The sequence below is a fragment of the Ursus americanus genome, chromosome 32 (genome assembly GCF_024610735.1).
Source record: "Ursus americanus isolate L20-20 chromosome 32, mUrsAme1.1.p, whole genome shotgun sequence".
In the NCBI taxonomy this organism is placed as follows: domain Eukaryota; kingdom Metazoa; phylum Chordata; class Mammalia; order Carnivora; family Ursidae; genus Ursus; species Ursus americanus.
This window is the reverse complement of record NC_142158.1, coordinates 28023367-28041486: the sequence shown is the minus strand read 5'-3', so window position 1 is coordinate 28041486 and position 18120 is coordinate 28023367. Positions and strand designations below refer to the sequence as shown.

At 37.1% G+C, this 18120-nt stretch overlaps 1 protein-coding gene across 1 annotated transcript; it reads right to left on the bottom strand.

Annotated features, from left to right (window-relative positions):
* Positions 1–503: 503 nt before the first annotated feature.
* On the bottom strand, positions 504–18120 carry LOC123791072 (butyrophilin subfamily 1 member A1-like). Its single transcript, XM_045795737.1, is given in 11 exon segments — positions 504–1156; positions 2580–2606; positions 2814–2840; positions 3639–3665; positions 3759–3779; positions 4111–4278; positions 4396–4469; positions 4471–4675; positions 17192–17233; positions 17236–17526; positions 18042–18120. Coding segments are annotated over 11 exon segments (1614 nt in total).

The window sequence follows — 18120 nt, the reverse complement described above, 5'->3', positions numbered from 1 at the left end:
TGGACATGAACTTAAAGAAAGGACTAGCTGAACTATTAACTTTCACAAGACTTGAAAAAATTTGTGTATCTACAACAGTAGTAACAGGTATTAAGAATTCACTCAACTGTGATTCTTCCCTTCAAATACCACACCTCCTTCATATTTGATAATGAAAACAATAGGAAGAGAGATTTTTTTTTTAAATATGGTTTTTAAAAATATTTACTTCAATACACACTGAGTACCAGAACAGGAGAGGGACCATGCATTCATTTGGAATTTTCTTGTGACAAATTGTTGCTGCCCAAAAAGACACTGTATCTCCCCCAAAATAACACAAGAGAAAGTTCCCCCAGGCATTTTTCAGTTGTCCCATTTCTCTTTCTGCCTTTGCCTCTTTGAAAGGGGCTGAAATCATACGTAGTGAAGCTGGCCTACTCTCCACACAGGGATAGCTTTCTTGGAGAAAATACCAATAAGAAGCCTGAGCAGGAGCAGTGGAGGTGCTGACACTTCACTTCCTATGGAGGTAATAGACGGTTAGCTTCTTGGGGGACACCCATATCACAACCCCTTAAATGAGTTACAGTATTTGGAGAAGAATCAGGACAATTTTCAGTGTAATCTGAAGTTGAGCAGATGGTCACAGATGTGCCAGCGCCCTGAAGGCTAAAATAAGGACTGAGGGTCCCACAGGAGGTGATTCTAGTAAAGGAAGAGATGTGGGACCCATCAACCATGTTGTAAAATGACACATCTCCGCCCTCCCAGTCCAAGAAAACTCCTATCCTTTGAGGATGCTGCCTCAGTGACAGTGATTCTGAGGAAGTGGGAATCTTGACTTCTCCTTCCTCATATGCTACCACCCAGAAATTCTTCTCTGGACTTTCTACAAACCACCCATCTCTTATTACTGTATTTGAGCAAACTCCCACAGCCCGTTTAATTCCAGGTCCAGCTTCTGTCCCAATATTGACTTCTACCTCCCAGTAATGTGTCCCTGTATTAAAGTAATTCTGGCCCAGAACACTGAAGACAGCTTCAGATTCCTCTTGTCCTTGGTATACTGAGGCATCACAGATCTGAGGAACATTTTCCATTAAAGAAACTTGTTTTCTATTCTTAGATATGATGAGATTGGGATGAGCACTGTCTGGATCCAGAGTAACAGCAACTGCAGGTATAGGGGGAAAAATAGATCATTCCACAGTGGAGACTGGTTGGCCTTAGGAAAGAAGCAAATATAGGGAAAGAAGAATGAAGGAAAATAAGAGGGAGAGCCACAGAAGAGGAGGTAAAACAATTTATGTTTTGTTCTGTGTCCATCCACAGGAGATATGTGTGTATATCATAGAAGGCCAAGGCTGGATGACCTTCAATAACCATTTGTTCCAGATGGGCTGAGACCATCTAGCCAAGAGGGCTGTCTGCCTGATCTGAAGATCCCAAGTCAGGTATTTCAGGATGGCATCCCTCTAGCCTCCCTCTAATGTCTGTCACTTTAATGCTTGCTCTTAATAATAAAGCCCTGTCAGAATCCAATCACAGTGTATCTACTTTCATTTAAGTTTCTTTGGTATCATTATCATTTGGTATCATTTATTATGTAATTATTAAGTCACCCACTTCTCATGTACTTTTATTAGATTTCTAATGGTTGAAACCCTAGGCTCTGTAGTCAGAAAGATATGAATCTCGATAATTACTTTATCCTTAGTAAGTGCGATCTTGAGGTTACTTTTCTTCTCTCATCCTCACTTTACCTTCATGATAATATATTCAATTATGATACCTTGGCATAGGACTATTGTGAGAAATAAACAAGATAATGCGTAGAGAACTTACAACTATGTCTTGCCCATGGTGAACATTTGGCAAATTTTTTTAGCTTCCAATATTATAGTAATACTAATACCAGCAATAATTAATGTTTCTTCTCAAATCAAACATGTTCAATAGTTTGAATTTTTCTTATAAGAATTTGTATGTGGGGATATTAGAATGTGCTTTAGTTTTTGGAGGCTTAATTAACTAGGAAATAATTGTGGATGCAGGGATATTCAGAGTAAAGCAGCATGCACTAGAAACTGATAATCAACTAATAATTCTAGAAAGATTCTAAGATGGTTTTCTACTTAAGACACACCAAGCTCTTCTCTGTCTCAGCCAGTGCAACAGACTTCCTTCTGACCACTGCTCTTGCAACGTTATTCACATGAATAAATCCACCATATCACTTAAGTCTCAGATTAAAAATCAGTTCCTCAGGGAAATTCCTGAAATCCACCATTTTTTTCTCATGGAAATCTCTTATTCCTCATAACCTTCATCACAGTTTGTACATGTACTTTCCCATGAAGTCAGAGATCAGATCTGCTTTATTTGGCCTTGAATAAATAGTTCTATAAATTAACGCTGAATGAATGAATGATACCAGAAAAGTAAGAAATCTGTTCACATTTCAGCATGAGATTGAGACTGAACTGAAAGCCATGACATTAATAACCAACCAAGTTTTATTGGGAGTTTATACAAATGTAAGACTTTCTCACTTGTATAAAAGAGATTATGTGGGACAAAACAATCAAGTCACTCACCTGCTTTGAAATGTTCCTTTCTCCAGTCTAAAAAGAAAAGAAATCATATGGGAAAACATATCAAGAACATATCTTCTCAACTAGTGGGATGCTTTACCCTTGTCCCCTTTTTCTTTTGGACTCCCACATTCAAAATAAAATTTCCAGAACATTGCACATTTCTGAAAAATGCTCTGGAAATGCCTCATGAAATCCTGGGGTGCCTGAAGTCACAAGACAACATCAGTTACTCACCAGCATATAACTTTGCTTTTCTCCAGGCTGAAATAAAACAAAGGAATTAGATTTTCCCATTCACAGGACCTTCACTCCAGAGTATTAAATTGCTACAACCACGTGAAATATGAAGATTTGTGGTAGTGCTATATTTCTGTATTTGTCACTTCAAAGATAATTCTGGAATATTTGCCTTCTTTAATCTCCTATTTCTCACGTTTTCCACATTCCACTAATATATCTGTGATAAAATATGAGGTTCTGATTCTTTTGGGAGAGGAGAAGATAAATTTTTCTAGAGTGTACTGTAAAGCTTAAAATTTCATGTGCTGCCTGACATCTTTGAGCTTCAAAGGGCTCTAACCACCTGTAAACTCTCCTGCTCTCACCAGATATGCCTCCACCCAGCAGGAGAAACTCCACACTCAACTAATTTTCCCATCAGTTGAGGCAGCTGAACCCCACCTGGTCCTCAACCTAATGGCCTTCTGCTCCCTATCAGCCTGCAAAATTACTCAGACAAGCCAATTACATACTTTCATAGAAACCAGTAGCACCTCATCTTGTGGTTACTAAAAAGCTTGCCTCCCTCAGCCCCTGCTGCTTCACTCTGCTCCCAAGTGCAACATGTGGTCCTGCATGGCTTGTGGTGTCCTCCTCCCCCAGGATGTGAAAATAGGTGATTAATAAACTGCTGTCAAGCTCATATGTTCAGTGTTGGGTGTCAGTCTTATCCTATTTAGGGTGGGGAAGCCCTCCTTCACTAGCAAGGTGAACAGGAGATGATCAGAACAGAGGGACAGATGAGATGATTGGTCCAACTATAACATCGATATTACTCACCTTGCTGATATAACTGCTTTCTTCTGACTGAAAAGGAATAACAATCTGTGAGATGCAAAGTATGTAGCATGGAGTAAGGACTATTTCATCTACTAGAATAAAGAAAATTGGAACACTTACCAAGCTCTTTCTCAAGCAGTTCTAAAAAGGAAAGAAAATAACAAAACATTTTATAGAAAACAAGTCCAAGGTTTATTTTCTAGATTATGTTACCTAAGCCCAGATCCTGAATATACCTAGATCAAGAAATTCACCCTGAGAATTACTACAACCATTTTTTCTAACTTCATGTTTATACCAATGAATTTTCTCTCTCCATTGTACTCTATTATAATATTTTATCCATGTCTTACTGGAGGTCTTGAGTTTCTAAGTACACTCATGTCTCTCTGTTCCAACAGATTCCATCCATATGCCCAGCTAACAAACCCATAAGTACACAGATCCCACCCAGTCCGATTCACAGTTTTACCTTTGACTTTGCTTTCTTCCTCTTTTTCCTCCTGGAGTTCCCATACTCTTTTCTTCTCCTGTTGTTCTTTCCAGGCCAAAAACACAACAGCACCCAGGAAAATCCCAAGTATGAAGAAAGTCCCAGCAAATGCTACCTTCCAAGGAGAGGTCCTGGGGAAGAAGGATTCTGATACAGAGGCCCCCTAAACCTGATTAAAAACATTACCATGCAATCCTATCCCATCCCAGTTCCTAAATATCCCCTCCTCACACCTATCCTGTCCCCCAAATGAGCAACACTGACCTGGGATAGAAATGGTTTCCACCTGCTCTTGTTCAAAGAAGGGATTCTTCATGGAGCAGGACACTTGTTTTTGAACTGTCTCTCACAATAAGGGATGCCTCTATTTGAAACAAGCCATCATCATCTTGGGTCTCATCCTCAGAGAGAGTTGGTATCTTCTCTCCCCTGGCATCTGTCCATTGTACCTCAGGCTGGGGAAACCACCCCTTGCCTGTGCATGTCAGCCTTATTCCTTTATCCTCTGGACCCACCATGAAAACATGAGGACCAGAACCCAGACCTGGAGAGGAGAAAGTTATTCATTTGGGACCTGGATGCCCTTGATCCAGAGTCCCTAATTTTACACAGTAACACCAGTGTGGGGAATATGGACAAAGAACCATCATTCTTGGTGGGAAGAGAGGGTTTTTTCCTTCTCTCATGAGATAAATGGGTAACTGTGGCTAAATCTCAAGAGATTTGAAGCTGATACTAAGACTCCATAATGACGCCTACCACATCTGTTCTGCCCAGGCATATCTGCAATTGGCCATAGAAGGAAAAGAGCAGAGTAAATTTTACCAATGTTAAGTTCTTTCAGGAAACACCAATATTTCTATATCTATCCATTCCACTTATTGAAGTCTTAAGGAAGACTACTTTCTGTGATGAAACTGAGTCTTCTTGTAGTCACTTCCTTAAACAATCTCATTTTGTAATGTTTTCCAAATTTTCTTTCTTCCCCTGAGTAGAGAATATCTAAAAGATGAAGGTAGCCAGGTGAAGTTATTCCACGAAGGAGTTGATCTTCTTTTTTCTTTTTTTAACTTTTCCACTCTCATTTATTTCTTTTCTCTCCACCACCCCTCCTCTACAACTTTGCACAGGTTGGGTCTACTAGTGGATCCATGTCACCAGCTCCCACATTAAAACATTACATTACTAGGATGCTTGAAGAATCCATTGTCTTTTTGCGAATAATGGCTATCCTGGCTTCTAAGGCTATATATTATTTGGTCCTTTTAAAACTTAATATATCATGGTATGTATGGATCCTCTTGGGTCTAGCTCAGTTTTACTCTGATTCCTCAGATATAGGAAATATATTAGAAACCTTAGAGATCTTGTCTTTTTTGGCTAAAAATTATAATGCAGCTAATAATTTTTACTATCAGATTCTGACCTGCCTGGGAGGGGCACACTTCTAAAAACCAGAAAGCAATCTGAAAGACAATCTTCAGAATTGCTGGAGGGAATTACCAACTCTCTTGAACAAAGGAAATGAATAGAAGTGAGTAAAATCGGTCATGAGCAGAACAGACTCTTAACTATAGAGAACGAACTGATGGTTACCAGATGGTTGTGTGTGTTGGGGGGGTCATTGAAATAGATGAAGGGGATTACCATAATGCACACTGAATAATGTATAGAATTGTTGAATCACTATATTGTACACCTGAAACTAATATAACACTATATGTTAACTATACTTGAATTAAAATTAAAAAACAATAAAAAAGGAAGTTAAGAGGAAATAGGGGGGAAAAAGATATCAAAGAGAGAAAAAAAAGAAGCTGGTCACGAGCAAAATGCAACAGCTAAGGCCTACGAAGCAAATACTAATAGACAAAAATAGATCTTGTGTCTCCTGGAAAAATATAACCAATGAAGCTCCAAGTTGAAATAAGCAAGAACCATACCTATGTTGAGAAAGAGGAAAAGGGCACCTGGGTGGCTCAGTCAGTGTCTGCCTTCAGTTCAGATCATAATCCCAAGGTCCTGGGATGGAGTCCTGCATCAGGTTCCTTGCTCAGTGGGGAGACTGCTTCTTCCTCTGCCTGTTGCTCCCCCTGTTTGTGCTCTCTCTCTGACAAATGAATAAATAATTCTTTAAAAGAGAGAGAGAGAGGAACAGAAGGGATGCCCATTCCTGAGCATAGAAGCAGCTTTACTAGGCAAAGTTTAACTCAGCAGAAGGTAAGTGTAGATGTATAATTGATCAACTGCTTCTAAAGGTTGGACTTTACATATTTCAGTCAATGAATGGATATGGGAAAGGCACTGAAAAAAATGACATGACTTATGTGAGGTTATGTGTGAGACTGTGAAAAACTTTGACTTCCTACTTAGAAAATACTAGAGTGGGATCACAGTAGAATGGCTCAGGAGAGTTTGTCACTCTTTCCTTCAGGACCTAATAGATTTGGATTCTTCTTAATAAAGTTATACATAAAGAAGATGGATAAAATAAGCCTGTAGATATCAGAAAAATCAAATGAGAAGTATTAATTTAGGATAGGCTTAACACATGCAAAAAATGAAGAAAAACATTATAATTAAGAAATTTGGGCAGAGAATAAGGTTTAGAAATGGAAACACTATGATATTGTGAAAGAAATGGACAGATAAATCTTTATGAACACAGAGTATTTATAATTTGCCCTGGTATCTATGAGTTTATGGAAAATACACATTTATAAATTGGTACAGATTTTCTACATCATTTGCTATTAGTATAGAAATAAATGATATAATTAGGAACAAATATTTTGAACATTCTATAAACTCTAATACCAAAATAATACGTATATAGATTAAAGATCTAAATGTAAAAAGCAAAGCAATAAAAAGGAGAGAAGAATGAACTACAATCACATGCTCTTAACCACATAGAAAAATCTCACAAACATAATGGTAAGCAAAAACAAACAAACAACAAACAAAAAACAGACAAAATAGTCCATCCATGTATGTGAAATTCATAAACAGACAAAAACTAATCTATGAGGTTAGAAATCATAATAGTGATTACCTTTGAGGAAATCATAACTGAAAGGGAAAAATGGATTTTCCTGTGTTCTAATTAAGCTCCGTTTCTTGATTTGGGTGCTGATTTCTCAGATGTATTCACTTTGTGACTATTTGTTATGTGGTACATTTAAAATCGGTAGTAAATTCTCTGTGTATATTACATTTCAACATATTTTACAGAAAAGATATTAGGAGAAAGGAAGGTGAAATATTTTTGTGATGTTGGTATAAAGATGTATATCTAAGAGCACTAAAAAACTAAAAAGACATAAAAGATAATGTTGACAGTTCAGACTATGTAATACTTCTAAACTTCTATAACTGGAAGATATATGATTTCACTTATATATAGAACCTGAAAACAAAACAAATAAACAAACAAAACACCAAAAACAAATTCATAAATACAGAGAACAAACTGGCAGTTGCCAGAGGGGAAGGGAGTGTGAGATGGGAGAAATAGGTAAAGGGGATTAAGAGGTAGGAACTTCCATTGAAAAGAAGAAGGTGGCAGAGTAGGAGGACCCTAGGCACACCTCATCCCATGAACACAACTAGATAACTATCAAATCATCCTAAATGCCCCAGAAATTGACCTGAAGACCAAAAGAACAAATTCCATAACTAAAGGGAGAGAAAAGCCACATAGAAAAATGTAGGAGGTGGGGAGACGTGGTTTAAGGGAGAAAGGGATTGTGGGTGCTATGATGGGGCGGGAGTCATAGTCATGGAAAAGGGCAGGAGACAGGGAGAAGCACACAGGGCAATACACAAGGAGAACATTTCCCCAAAGCCATTGGCTTAGAAAACAAGAATGGCTGAATTTCATTAGTTCTTTCAATCCTATGAATTGGAAGTGACAGAATGGAGAAACATTTATCATGCAATTGGATGTCAAAAGAAAGCCACAGTAGCAATACTTACATGGGACAAACTAGACTTTAAAAAAAGAAAGATATTATATCATAAGAAAGGGGACAATCCAACCAGAAGATCTAACAATTGTAAATATCTATGCACCCAACATGAGAGCACTCAAATATATAAAACAATAACTAACATAAAGGAGCTAATTGATAATAGCACAATAATAGTAGGGGACAGATCATCTAAACAGAAAATCAACAAGAAAACAATGGCTTTGATTGACACACAGGACCAGATGGACTTTACAGATATATTCAGAACACTCCATTCTAAAACAGCAGAATACATGTTCTTTTCAAGTGGACATGGAACATTCTCAAGAATAGATCACTTATTAGGTCACAAAATCCGGCCTCAATGAATACAAAAAGATTGAAATCATTCCATGCAACTTTTCTGATCACAATGCTATGAAACATGAAGTCAATCACAAGAAAAAATCTGGAAAGACCACAAATCCATGGAGGTTAAACAACACGCTACTAAACAATGAATGGGTAAGCCAGGAAATCAGAGGATAAAAAAACACATGGAAACAAATGAAAACGAAAACACAATGGTTTAAAACCTTTGGGATGCAGTAAAAGCCGTACTAAAAGGGAAGTATAGAGCAACACGGGCCTATCTCAAGAAGGAAGAAAAATCTCAAACAACCTAACCAAACACATTAAGGAGCTAGAAAAAAAGAACAAATGGGGCCTAAAGACAGTAAGAGGAGGACAATAATAAAGAGTAGAGCAGGGGTGCGTGGGTGGCTCAGTGGGGTAAGTGTGCAACTCTTGATTTCGGTTCGGGTCATGATCTCAGGGTCATGAGATCAAGCCCTGCACTGGGTGTGGAGCCTGCTTCAGATCCTCTCTCTCTTTTCTCCACATCCTCACCAATACCTGTTGCTTCTTGTGTTGTTAATTTTAGGCATCCTGACAGGTTTAAAATGGTATCTCATTGTGGTTTTGATTTGTATATCACTGATGATGAGTGATGTTGGGTATCCTTTCACATGTGTGTTGATCATCTGGATGTCTTCTTGGGGAAATTGTCTATGTCTTCTGCCCATTTCTTAACTGGGTTTTTTTTCTTTTTTTTTTTTTTGAGGGTTGAGTTTAATAAGTTCTTTGTAGATTTTGGATACTAACCCTTTATCAGATATGTTGTTTGTAAATATCTTCTCCCTTTTTGTAGGCTGCCTTTTAGTTTTGTTGATTGTTTCCATTGTTATTCAGAGGCTGTTTATCTTAATGAAGTCCCAATAGTTCATTTTTGCTTTTGTTTCCCTTGCCTGTGGTGATGTGTCTGATAAGAAGTTGCTCGGGCCGAGGTCAAAGATGTTTCTGCTGTGCTCTCCTCTAGGATTTTCATGGTTTCCTGTCTCACATTTAGGTCTTTCATCCATTTTAAATTTAGTTTTGTGTATGGTGTGAGAAAGTGGTCCAGTTTCATTCTTCTGCATGTTGCTGTCCAGTTTTCCCAACACAATTTGTTGAAGAGACTGTCTTTTTTCCATTGGATATTCTTTCCTGCTTTGTCAAAGATTGGTTGACCATATAGTTATAGGTCCATTTCTGGGTTTTCTATTCTGTTCCATTGATCTATGTGTCTATTTTTACACCTCCACTATACTGTCTTGATGACTACAGCTTAGTAATAGAGCGTGAAGTCAGGCATTGTGATGCCTCCAGCTTTGGTTTTCTTTTTCAACATTTCTTTGGCTATTGAGGTTTTTTTCTGGTTCCAAACAAATTTTAGGATTATTTGTTCCAGTTCTGTGAAAAATGTTGATGGTATTTTGATAGGGAGGGCACTGAAATTGTAGATTGCTCTGGGCAGCATAGACATTTTAACAATGCTTATTCTTCCAATCCATGAGCATGGAATGTTTTTCCATCTTTTTGTGTCTTCCTCAATTTCTTTCATTAGTGTTCTGTGGTTTCTAGAGTATAGATCCTTTACCCCTTTGGTAGGTTTATTCCTAGGTATCTTATGGTTTCTGGTGCTATTGTAAATAGAATTGATTCCTTAATTTCTCTTTCTTCACTTACATTGTTAGTGTGTAGAAGTGCCACTGATTTCTTTGCATTGATTTTGTATCCTGCCACATTGCTGAATTGCTGTATGAGTTCTAGTAATTTGGGGGTGGAGTTTTTTGGGTTTGCCACATAAAGTATCATGTTCTCTGTGAAGAGAGTTTGACTTCTTCTTTGCCAATTTGGATGCCTTTTATTTCTTTTTCTTTTTTTTTTTTTTTTCTGATTGCTGAGGCTAGGACTTCTGGTACTATGTTGAACAATAATGGTGAGTGGGCATCCCTGTGGTATTCCTGACCTTAAGGGAAAAGGTCTCAGCTTTTCCCCATTGAGAATGATATTCACTGTGGGCTTTCCATAGAAGGTTTTTATGATATTGAGATATGTTCCCTCTATTCCTATACCTTGAAAAGTTTTAATCAGGAAAGGATACCGTACTTTGTCAAATGTTTTTTCTGCAACAATTGGGAGGATCATATAGTTCTTGTCTTTTCTTTTATTAATGTGCTCTATCATGTTAATAGCAATCAATTCACATTGATTTCTGAATGTTGAACCACCCCTGCAGCCCAGGAATAAATCCCACTTGGTCGTGGTGAATAATCTTTTTTATGTACTGTTAAATTTGATTAGCTAGTATCTTGGTGAGAATTTTTGCATCCATGTTCATCAGGGATATTGGTCTGTACTTCTTTTTAGTGGGTTCTTTGCCTGGTTTGGGGATCAGGGTAATGCTAGCTTCATAAAATGAGTTTGGAAGTCTTCCTTCTATTTCTATTTTTTGGAAAAGTTTCAGAAGAATTGGTATAATTCTTCTTTAAATGTTTGGGAGAATTCTCCTGGGAAGCCATCTGGCCCAGGACTTTTTTTGTTGGGAGATTTTATATTACTGACTCAATTTCTTTGCTGGTTGTTGGTCTGTTCAAATTTTCTATTTCTCCCTGTTTCCATTTCGGTAGTTTGTAAGTTTCTAGGAAGTTGTCCATTTCTTCCAGATTGCCCATTTAGTTGGAATATAATTTTTCATAGTATTCTCTTATATTTGTTTGTATTTCTGTGGTGTTGGTTGTGATCTCTCCTCTTTCATTCATGATTTTGTCTCTTTGGGTTCTTTCTCTTTTCTTTTTGTTAAGTCTGTATAGAGGTTTATCAATTTTATTAAGTCTTTGAAGAAGTAGCTCTTAGTTTCATTTATCTGTTCTACTCTTTTTTTCTTTTTGTTTGTGTCTATCATTTATTTCTGTTCTAATCTTTATTATTTCCCTTCTTCAGCTGGTTTTAGGCTTCATTGCTGTTCTTTTCTAGCTCCTCTAGGTGTAAGGTTAGATTTTGTATTTAAGAGTTTTTCGCTTCTTGAGGTAGTCCTATATTGCTATACACTTCCCTCTTAGGACTACCTTTGCTGCATCCCAAAGGTTTTGACTGTCATGCTTTCATTTTCATTTACTTCCATTTATTTTTTTAAATTCTTCTTTAATTTCCTGATTAACACATTCATCCTTTAGCAGGATATTCTTTAATCTCCACGTATTCGAGGTCTTTCTAAATTTTTTCTTGTGATTGACTTCCTGTTTCATAGTGTTGTGGTCTGAAAATAAGCATGGCATAATCTCGATCTTTTTGTACTTGTTGAGGGCTAATTTGTGACCCAATATGTGATCTATTCAGGAGAATGTTCCATGTGCACTTGAGAAGAATGTATATTCTGCTGCTTTAGGATGACATGTTCTGAATATATCTGTTAAGTCCATCTGGCTCAGTGTGTCATTCAAATTCAAAGTCATTGTTTCCTTATTGATTTTCTGCTTAGATGATCTTTCCATTGCTGTAAATGGGGTGTTAAAGTCCCCTACTGTTATTGTAGTATTATCAATGAGTTTCTTTATGTTTGTTATTAATAGATTTATATATTTGATTGCTCCCAAGTTGGAGCATAAATATTTACAATTGTTAGATCTTCTTGCTGAATAGCAAGATTATGATATAATGCCCTTCTTCATCTCTTGTTACAGTCTTCATTTTAAAATCTAGTTTGCCTGATATAAGTATGGCTACTCAGGCTTTCTTTTAATGTCCATTAGTGTGGTAGATGGTTCTCCATCCCCTCACTTTCAATCTGCAGGAGTCTTTAGTTCTAAAATGAGTCTCATGTAGGCAGCATATAGATGGATCTTATTTTTTTATCCATTCTGATACCCTATGTCTTTTGATTGGCACATTTAGGCCATTTACATTCAGAGTGATTATTGAAAGATATGAATTTAGTGCCATTGTGTTACCTGTAGAATTAGTGTTTCTAATGATGTTGTCTGGTCCTTTCTATTCTTTGTTGCTTTTGTTTTTTGTTTTTTGTTTTCCCCTCCAGTCAGAGTCCTCCTTAAAATTTGTTGCAAGACTGATTTAGTGGTCATGAACTCTTTTAGTTTTTGTTTGTCTGGAAAACTCCTTATCTCTCCTTCTATTCTGAATGACGGTCTTGCTGGATAAAGAATTCTTGGTTGCATATTTTTCCCATTCAAGACATTGAATATTTCCTTCTACTCTTTTCTGGCCTGCGATGTCTCTGTGGAGGATTAGCTGCCTACATCATCTGCCTTCCCTTGTAAGTTAAGGACCTTTTTTCCCTTGCTGCTTTCAGACTTCTTTTTTTTTGTCTGTGTATTTTGTGAATTTGACTATGATATGCATTGGCAATGGCCAGCTTTTGTTGAATTTAATGGGTGTTCTCTGCGCTTCTTAGATTTTGATGTCTGTGTTCTTCCCCAGATTAGGGAAGTTTTTGGCTATAATTTGTTTGAATAAACCTTCTGCCCCTTTATGTCTCTCTTCATCTTCTGGAACTGCTATGATACAAATATTATTATGCTTTACTAATTCACTGTGTTCTCTAAGTCTACCTTCATGGTCCATTACCTTTCTTTCCCTTTGCCTTTCAGCTTCATTATTTTCCATAATTTTATCTTCTATATCACCTATTTGAACCTCTGCTCTATCCTTGTTTTTATGGTCTCCATTTGTGTTTGCATCTTGGTTAATTTCAGCCTGACTAGATTTTAGTTCTCTTATTTCTGTAGTAAGGGATTCTCTAGTTTCTTCTGTGCTTTTTTTGAGCCCAGCTAGTATCCTTCTAATTGTTGTTTTAAATTCTAGTTTAGACACCTTACTTATATCTGTATTAATTAAATCCCTGGCTGTAAGTTCTGCCTCATGTTCTTTCTTTTGGGATGAATCCCTCTGTTTCATCATTTTGTTCAGAGAAGAAAAGAAGAAAGAAAAAAGAAAACCAACAACAAAAAACAAAAATCAAAGAAAAATAAAAAACATACACAATAAACAAGAAAAACAAAAATAAAAAACAAGAAAACCAAACCAAACCAAAACAAAACTAGATCCTGGGTGTTTTTTGGTCTGCTTGTTAAAAGAATCTAGATCCCAGAATAAATAAATAAATAAATAAATAAATAAATAAATAAATAAATAAATAAATAAATAAAAATGTAAAATACATCAAAATAAAATGAAAGTAAACTATATATATAAATTAAAATTTAAAGAATAATAAAAAATTAAAAAGAAATTGGAAATATAAGAAAATAAGTGAAAAAAATAATAATTTAAAAATAAAGAATAAAAGTAAAACAGAAGCTAGATCTTATTTCCCCTAGAGCTGAAACTTTGCAGCAGTCTATGATCAATAAACTTGGTGTGAACTAGTTATTTGTGCTGGTCTTCTCAGGGAGGGACCAGCTGCACTGATTCTCAGGCTCTTGCTTCAGTAGAAATGCATCTCCAGGGTGCAAGGGGGGCGGGGCTTGGTGTACGCAGCTTCAGCCTCCAATAGTTGCTATTTTGCCCCCTGAAGGCTTTCCGTACTGTTGGGCAGATGGAAATGGCTGTGCCCTGCTCTCTAGCCTCAGAGCTGAAAGTTCGGACCCCTACTCTTCAGTGAGCCTTCACAGAAGAGCAATCAATCACTCTATTTGTGTCCCTGGTTTCCATCTGAACCCTGCATTCACCCTGCCTGTGTTTGAGCCTTTTTATCTCAGGTGTGCCTCAGAGTTTCCAAACTCTAAATTTCAGGGACTCTCAGACAGGGACCCATGCTCTTTCTCTAGAGGAGGTTTTTGTTAGGTTTGCTGGCCCATCCTAGGAAAGCGGTCAGAAAACTGCCTGGTGGTTTGCAGTTTATAGCAGAAAGTTGGCACCAGGACCTGCTGCTCTCCACTGGATTCCCAGCTCCTGTGCCTGGGAACAGCACAGCATCTTGGTGCCATCCATTCTTCCTGCAACCCAGGAGATCCTCAGACCACCCTGTTGCTCTGGGATTCTGCCCCTCTTCACCACCTGGGCACCTTTAAGCCGGGCAAGGTCCCCATGGTAGCAAACCAAATTATGGAAGAAGCCCAAGTAGCCATCAACTGATAAATTATCTATATATAGTGGAATATTATTCAACCATCAAAAATAATGAAATCTTGCTACTTGCAATGCCATGGGTAGACCTAGAGAGTACAATGCTAAGCAAAATAAGTTAGTCAAAGAAAGAAAAATATCATATGATTTCACCCACATGTGGAATTTAAGAAACAAAACAAAGGAGCAAAGTGGAAAAAGAGAGAGAGAGAGAGAGACAAATCAATAAATGGACTCTTAATTATGAAGAACAACCTGATGGTTACCAGAGGGGATGGGGTTAGGGAATGGGTTAAATAGGTGATGGGGATAAAGGAGCACACTTGTGATGAGCACTGGATGATGTATGAAATTGTTGACTCACTATGCTGTCCACCTGAAACTAATATTACACTGTATGTTAGTTAACATACAGTGAAATTAAAATAAAAACTTAAAAAAAATAAATTAAGCAACTCTATATGAATGAAAAAAAGTCAATGTCATCAAAAGTATAAATAAATGCTGTTAAGACTTTAAACTGGAGCAATTATTAGAGTATCAGAGTGGCAAGATAATTATGGTTATTCTGAAACTGGAATTATTAAAGTAGAAGATAAAAGAATTAAAAGATGAGTTGTAAACTTAATTGTTTGAGGACTTTATCTTATATCAACTTATATTGCTGCATAGTTTATGTGCAAATATATGTATTTCATTATTTTTGCCATAATATTAAATTGAAAATTGTCAATGTTCATTAGAAAGTTAATTTTGACATAAATTATGGAATTTCTAGCTAATGAAAACATTTGTAATCATTAAAGAATATAATTTTTTGTAACCTGTCTCATATGTTGTAAACAAGAAAAAGGCAAATTATAGAAAAAATGTGAGATTTTAAATAATATTTGTATGTGTATATGGGGAGAAAATTACTTGACATTTTAATGTGTTGTTAACTATGCTGAATTAGCTATTGCTTGAGTTTTCCTCTAAACTTTCCCCTCTCTGATTCCAATTGGAATATTTCAGCTTCAGGGATATATGGCTTAAAGTAGGACTGCATGAAAAAGACTCTTGCTACATTGTTGAGTGCACAAATTAATGAAAGCAATTGTGTAATACAGGTGGGAAAAAGAAGATCAATGAAGGAAGCCTTGATAGAGTGATTGGGAGGTTTCCCAAAACTACAAAGAGAGATCTTCAGGTGCTTCTTAAAGTGTTGCATCAAAAGTCTTTAATAAGAACACTTGAGTGGCTCAGTCAGTTAGGCATATGATTGTTGATTTCAGCTTAGGTCATGGTCTCAGGTCATGAGATCAAGCTCCACGATGAGTTCTGCATGGGGCTCTGTGCTCAGCAGAGTCTGCTTGAGATTCTCTTTCTCCCTCTGCCCTTCCCCCACTTACACTCTCTCTCTGAATAAATAAATAAGATCTTTAATAAAAAAGTCTTTAATAATATCTGTGACTTAATCTTTGGAGTCAAGGGGAGAGATGTAACAGAACCTGGGAGGATGAGCATCCTTGCACTAACCAGTGAGGGCCCAAGACTGGAGCTGCATCCTGAATACTTTGGGCCACATAGGACCTTGCATAATTATTACTCAAGGGAAAGAGGGACAGAAGCTCCAGTAAGAACTAAGACAAAACACACTAGCCTGATTGGCTGAGGGCTCAAAGATTCAATTTTGTTTTTAAATGAGTTAACATAAACATTTTAAAGATTAGTTTAGGAACAGAGATTAAGGTCTTCTCTCTCTCTCTCTCTCTCTCTCTCTATATATATATATATATATATAATTATATATTATATACTTTATTATATTGTATATAATATTGATATCTTTATATAAATATATAAACAAGAGATAACTGAAAGGACATAGAACAATCTGGTATTAATAGTTACTTTGGAGGAGAAAAAGGAATATTGAAGGGAAAGGAAGGATTATCAATTTGTATTTTACATTGTTCTGAATTGTTTGAGTTTAATACAATGAGTTTTAATTTTATTATAATTAAAATGAAACAGCACTGAAGATGATAAAACTTACAGCGGCCAGTTCAACGTCCTATGGACCAACCTCAGTCCATCCCAGCTTTTCACACTGGCCTCTCTCTTCAGGACCTTTTTATTCCCCAAAAACTACTCCTACTTCACTTAGTCACTAAACATTAATTATTTTCTGGCCTCAATCCTGTGATGACAACTTTTATTCTTTGCAATACTAATCCACCCTGTCACAACCCCCACAGTCATTTCCTCCAAACAGTGCATTCAAGACTCAACCACTGACATTCCCAGCTGAGCCTTTGTCCATCACAACAGCCAACTGGGATTCCGGTCTCTGCCAGTAATGGTACATTTTGGTAATCATGGTGCCTACCTTCAAAATGTGTGACGAGACACATATCAGGGAAATAAATGATCTATTTGTATTGTAGATATTTATGGAAGTCGTTGAATTTTAAAGTACAGCACAATAAATGTATAAATAGATTAAGAGGATTTTGGGTTAAATCCAGTGTCTAGGATGTTGACCAGCTCCAAGAATATCTGCCTTTTTGTCTCTGTCCTTTTCTTCATCCTCCCCCGAAATCGAATACAACACACTTACATTCCCAAAGAGTGATCTGTATTCTCAGATAATTACTCACCGATCACCTTCAGCTCCAAAGTGGCTTCCTCAAAGTCACTGACTTTTTTAAAAAACACTTGTACATTCCATTGTCTGAGATCCAGAGACTGTAGATTCTCACAGCTACTCTTCCCTCAGTGATGTAATCATTCACCAACTCTGCTCTCCCTTTGAAATCTACCAGCTGTTCTCCCACCTGCTCCATTCCATCCTTATACACATACACAGCCTCTGAGAACCACCTCAGCTCCGTGCTCTCCACATTCATGGGTGGGGACACACGACAGGGCAGCACTGTGTCTGTGCCCAGCATGGCCACAATTGGCTCTGAGGGGCTGATAACCAAGAATGAATCTGTGGAATAGAGCCATAGTGAAAAGAGTATCAATGACTTACCTGGGCATTTTGGAACACAGTGTCATTACTGACCCAGTAGAACCCCATAGACATTCTGTCATTCATACACCAGTTCTCTGCAGCACACATTCAGGCTGAAGATGGTAGTGAACAAGACAAAGAGGATCTCTACCCAATCAACAGGGTAATCTCTTATTAAGCAAATGATTTTTTGATAGCAATGGTGATAAATTCTATGAAGAAGGAGGGAAGAATGCTGGGAAATCATGAAACCAGAGTTTTTAATTAGGTCTTGGGCATCAAGATAAAAAATTAGTGAAATAATTCGAACTGATTCTTCTCTCTAATAATATGATGACTTATTTGCCCTTATGTATGGGCAGATAAATCATTATATCAAAATAAAGGATTTAGAATTCGCCCAGGTATATATTGAGTAGTGATGGAGTAATTCAATACTTCCGTTCAGAGAATAAGAGCATCTAAGAATATAAAATACAAAGTATTGTTACCTGAGCCCCACATGGACATCTGGTGAAGTAGAATAGAGAAGAGGCCTCTTAGCAGAGAGAAGTTCAGGGCACCCACCAT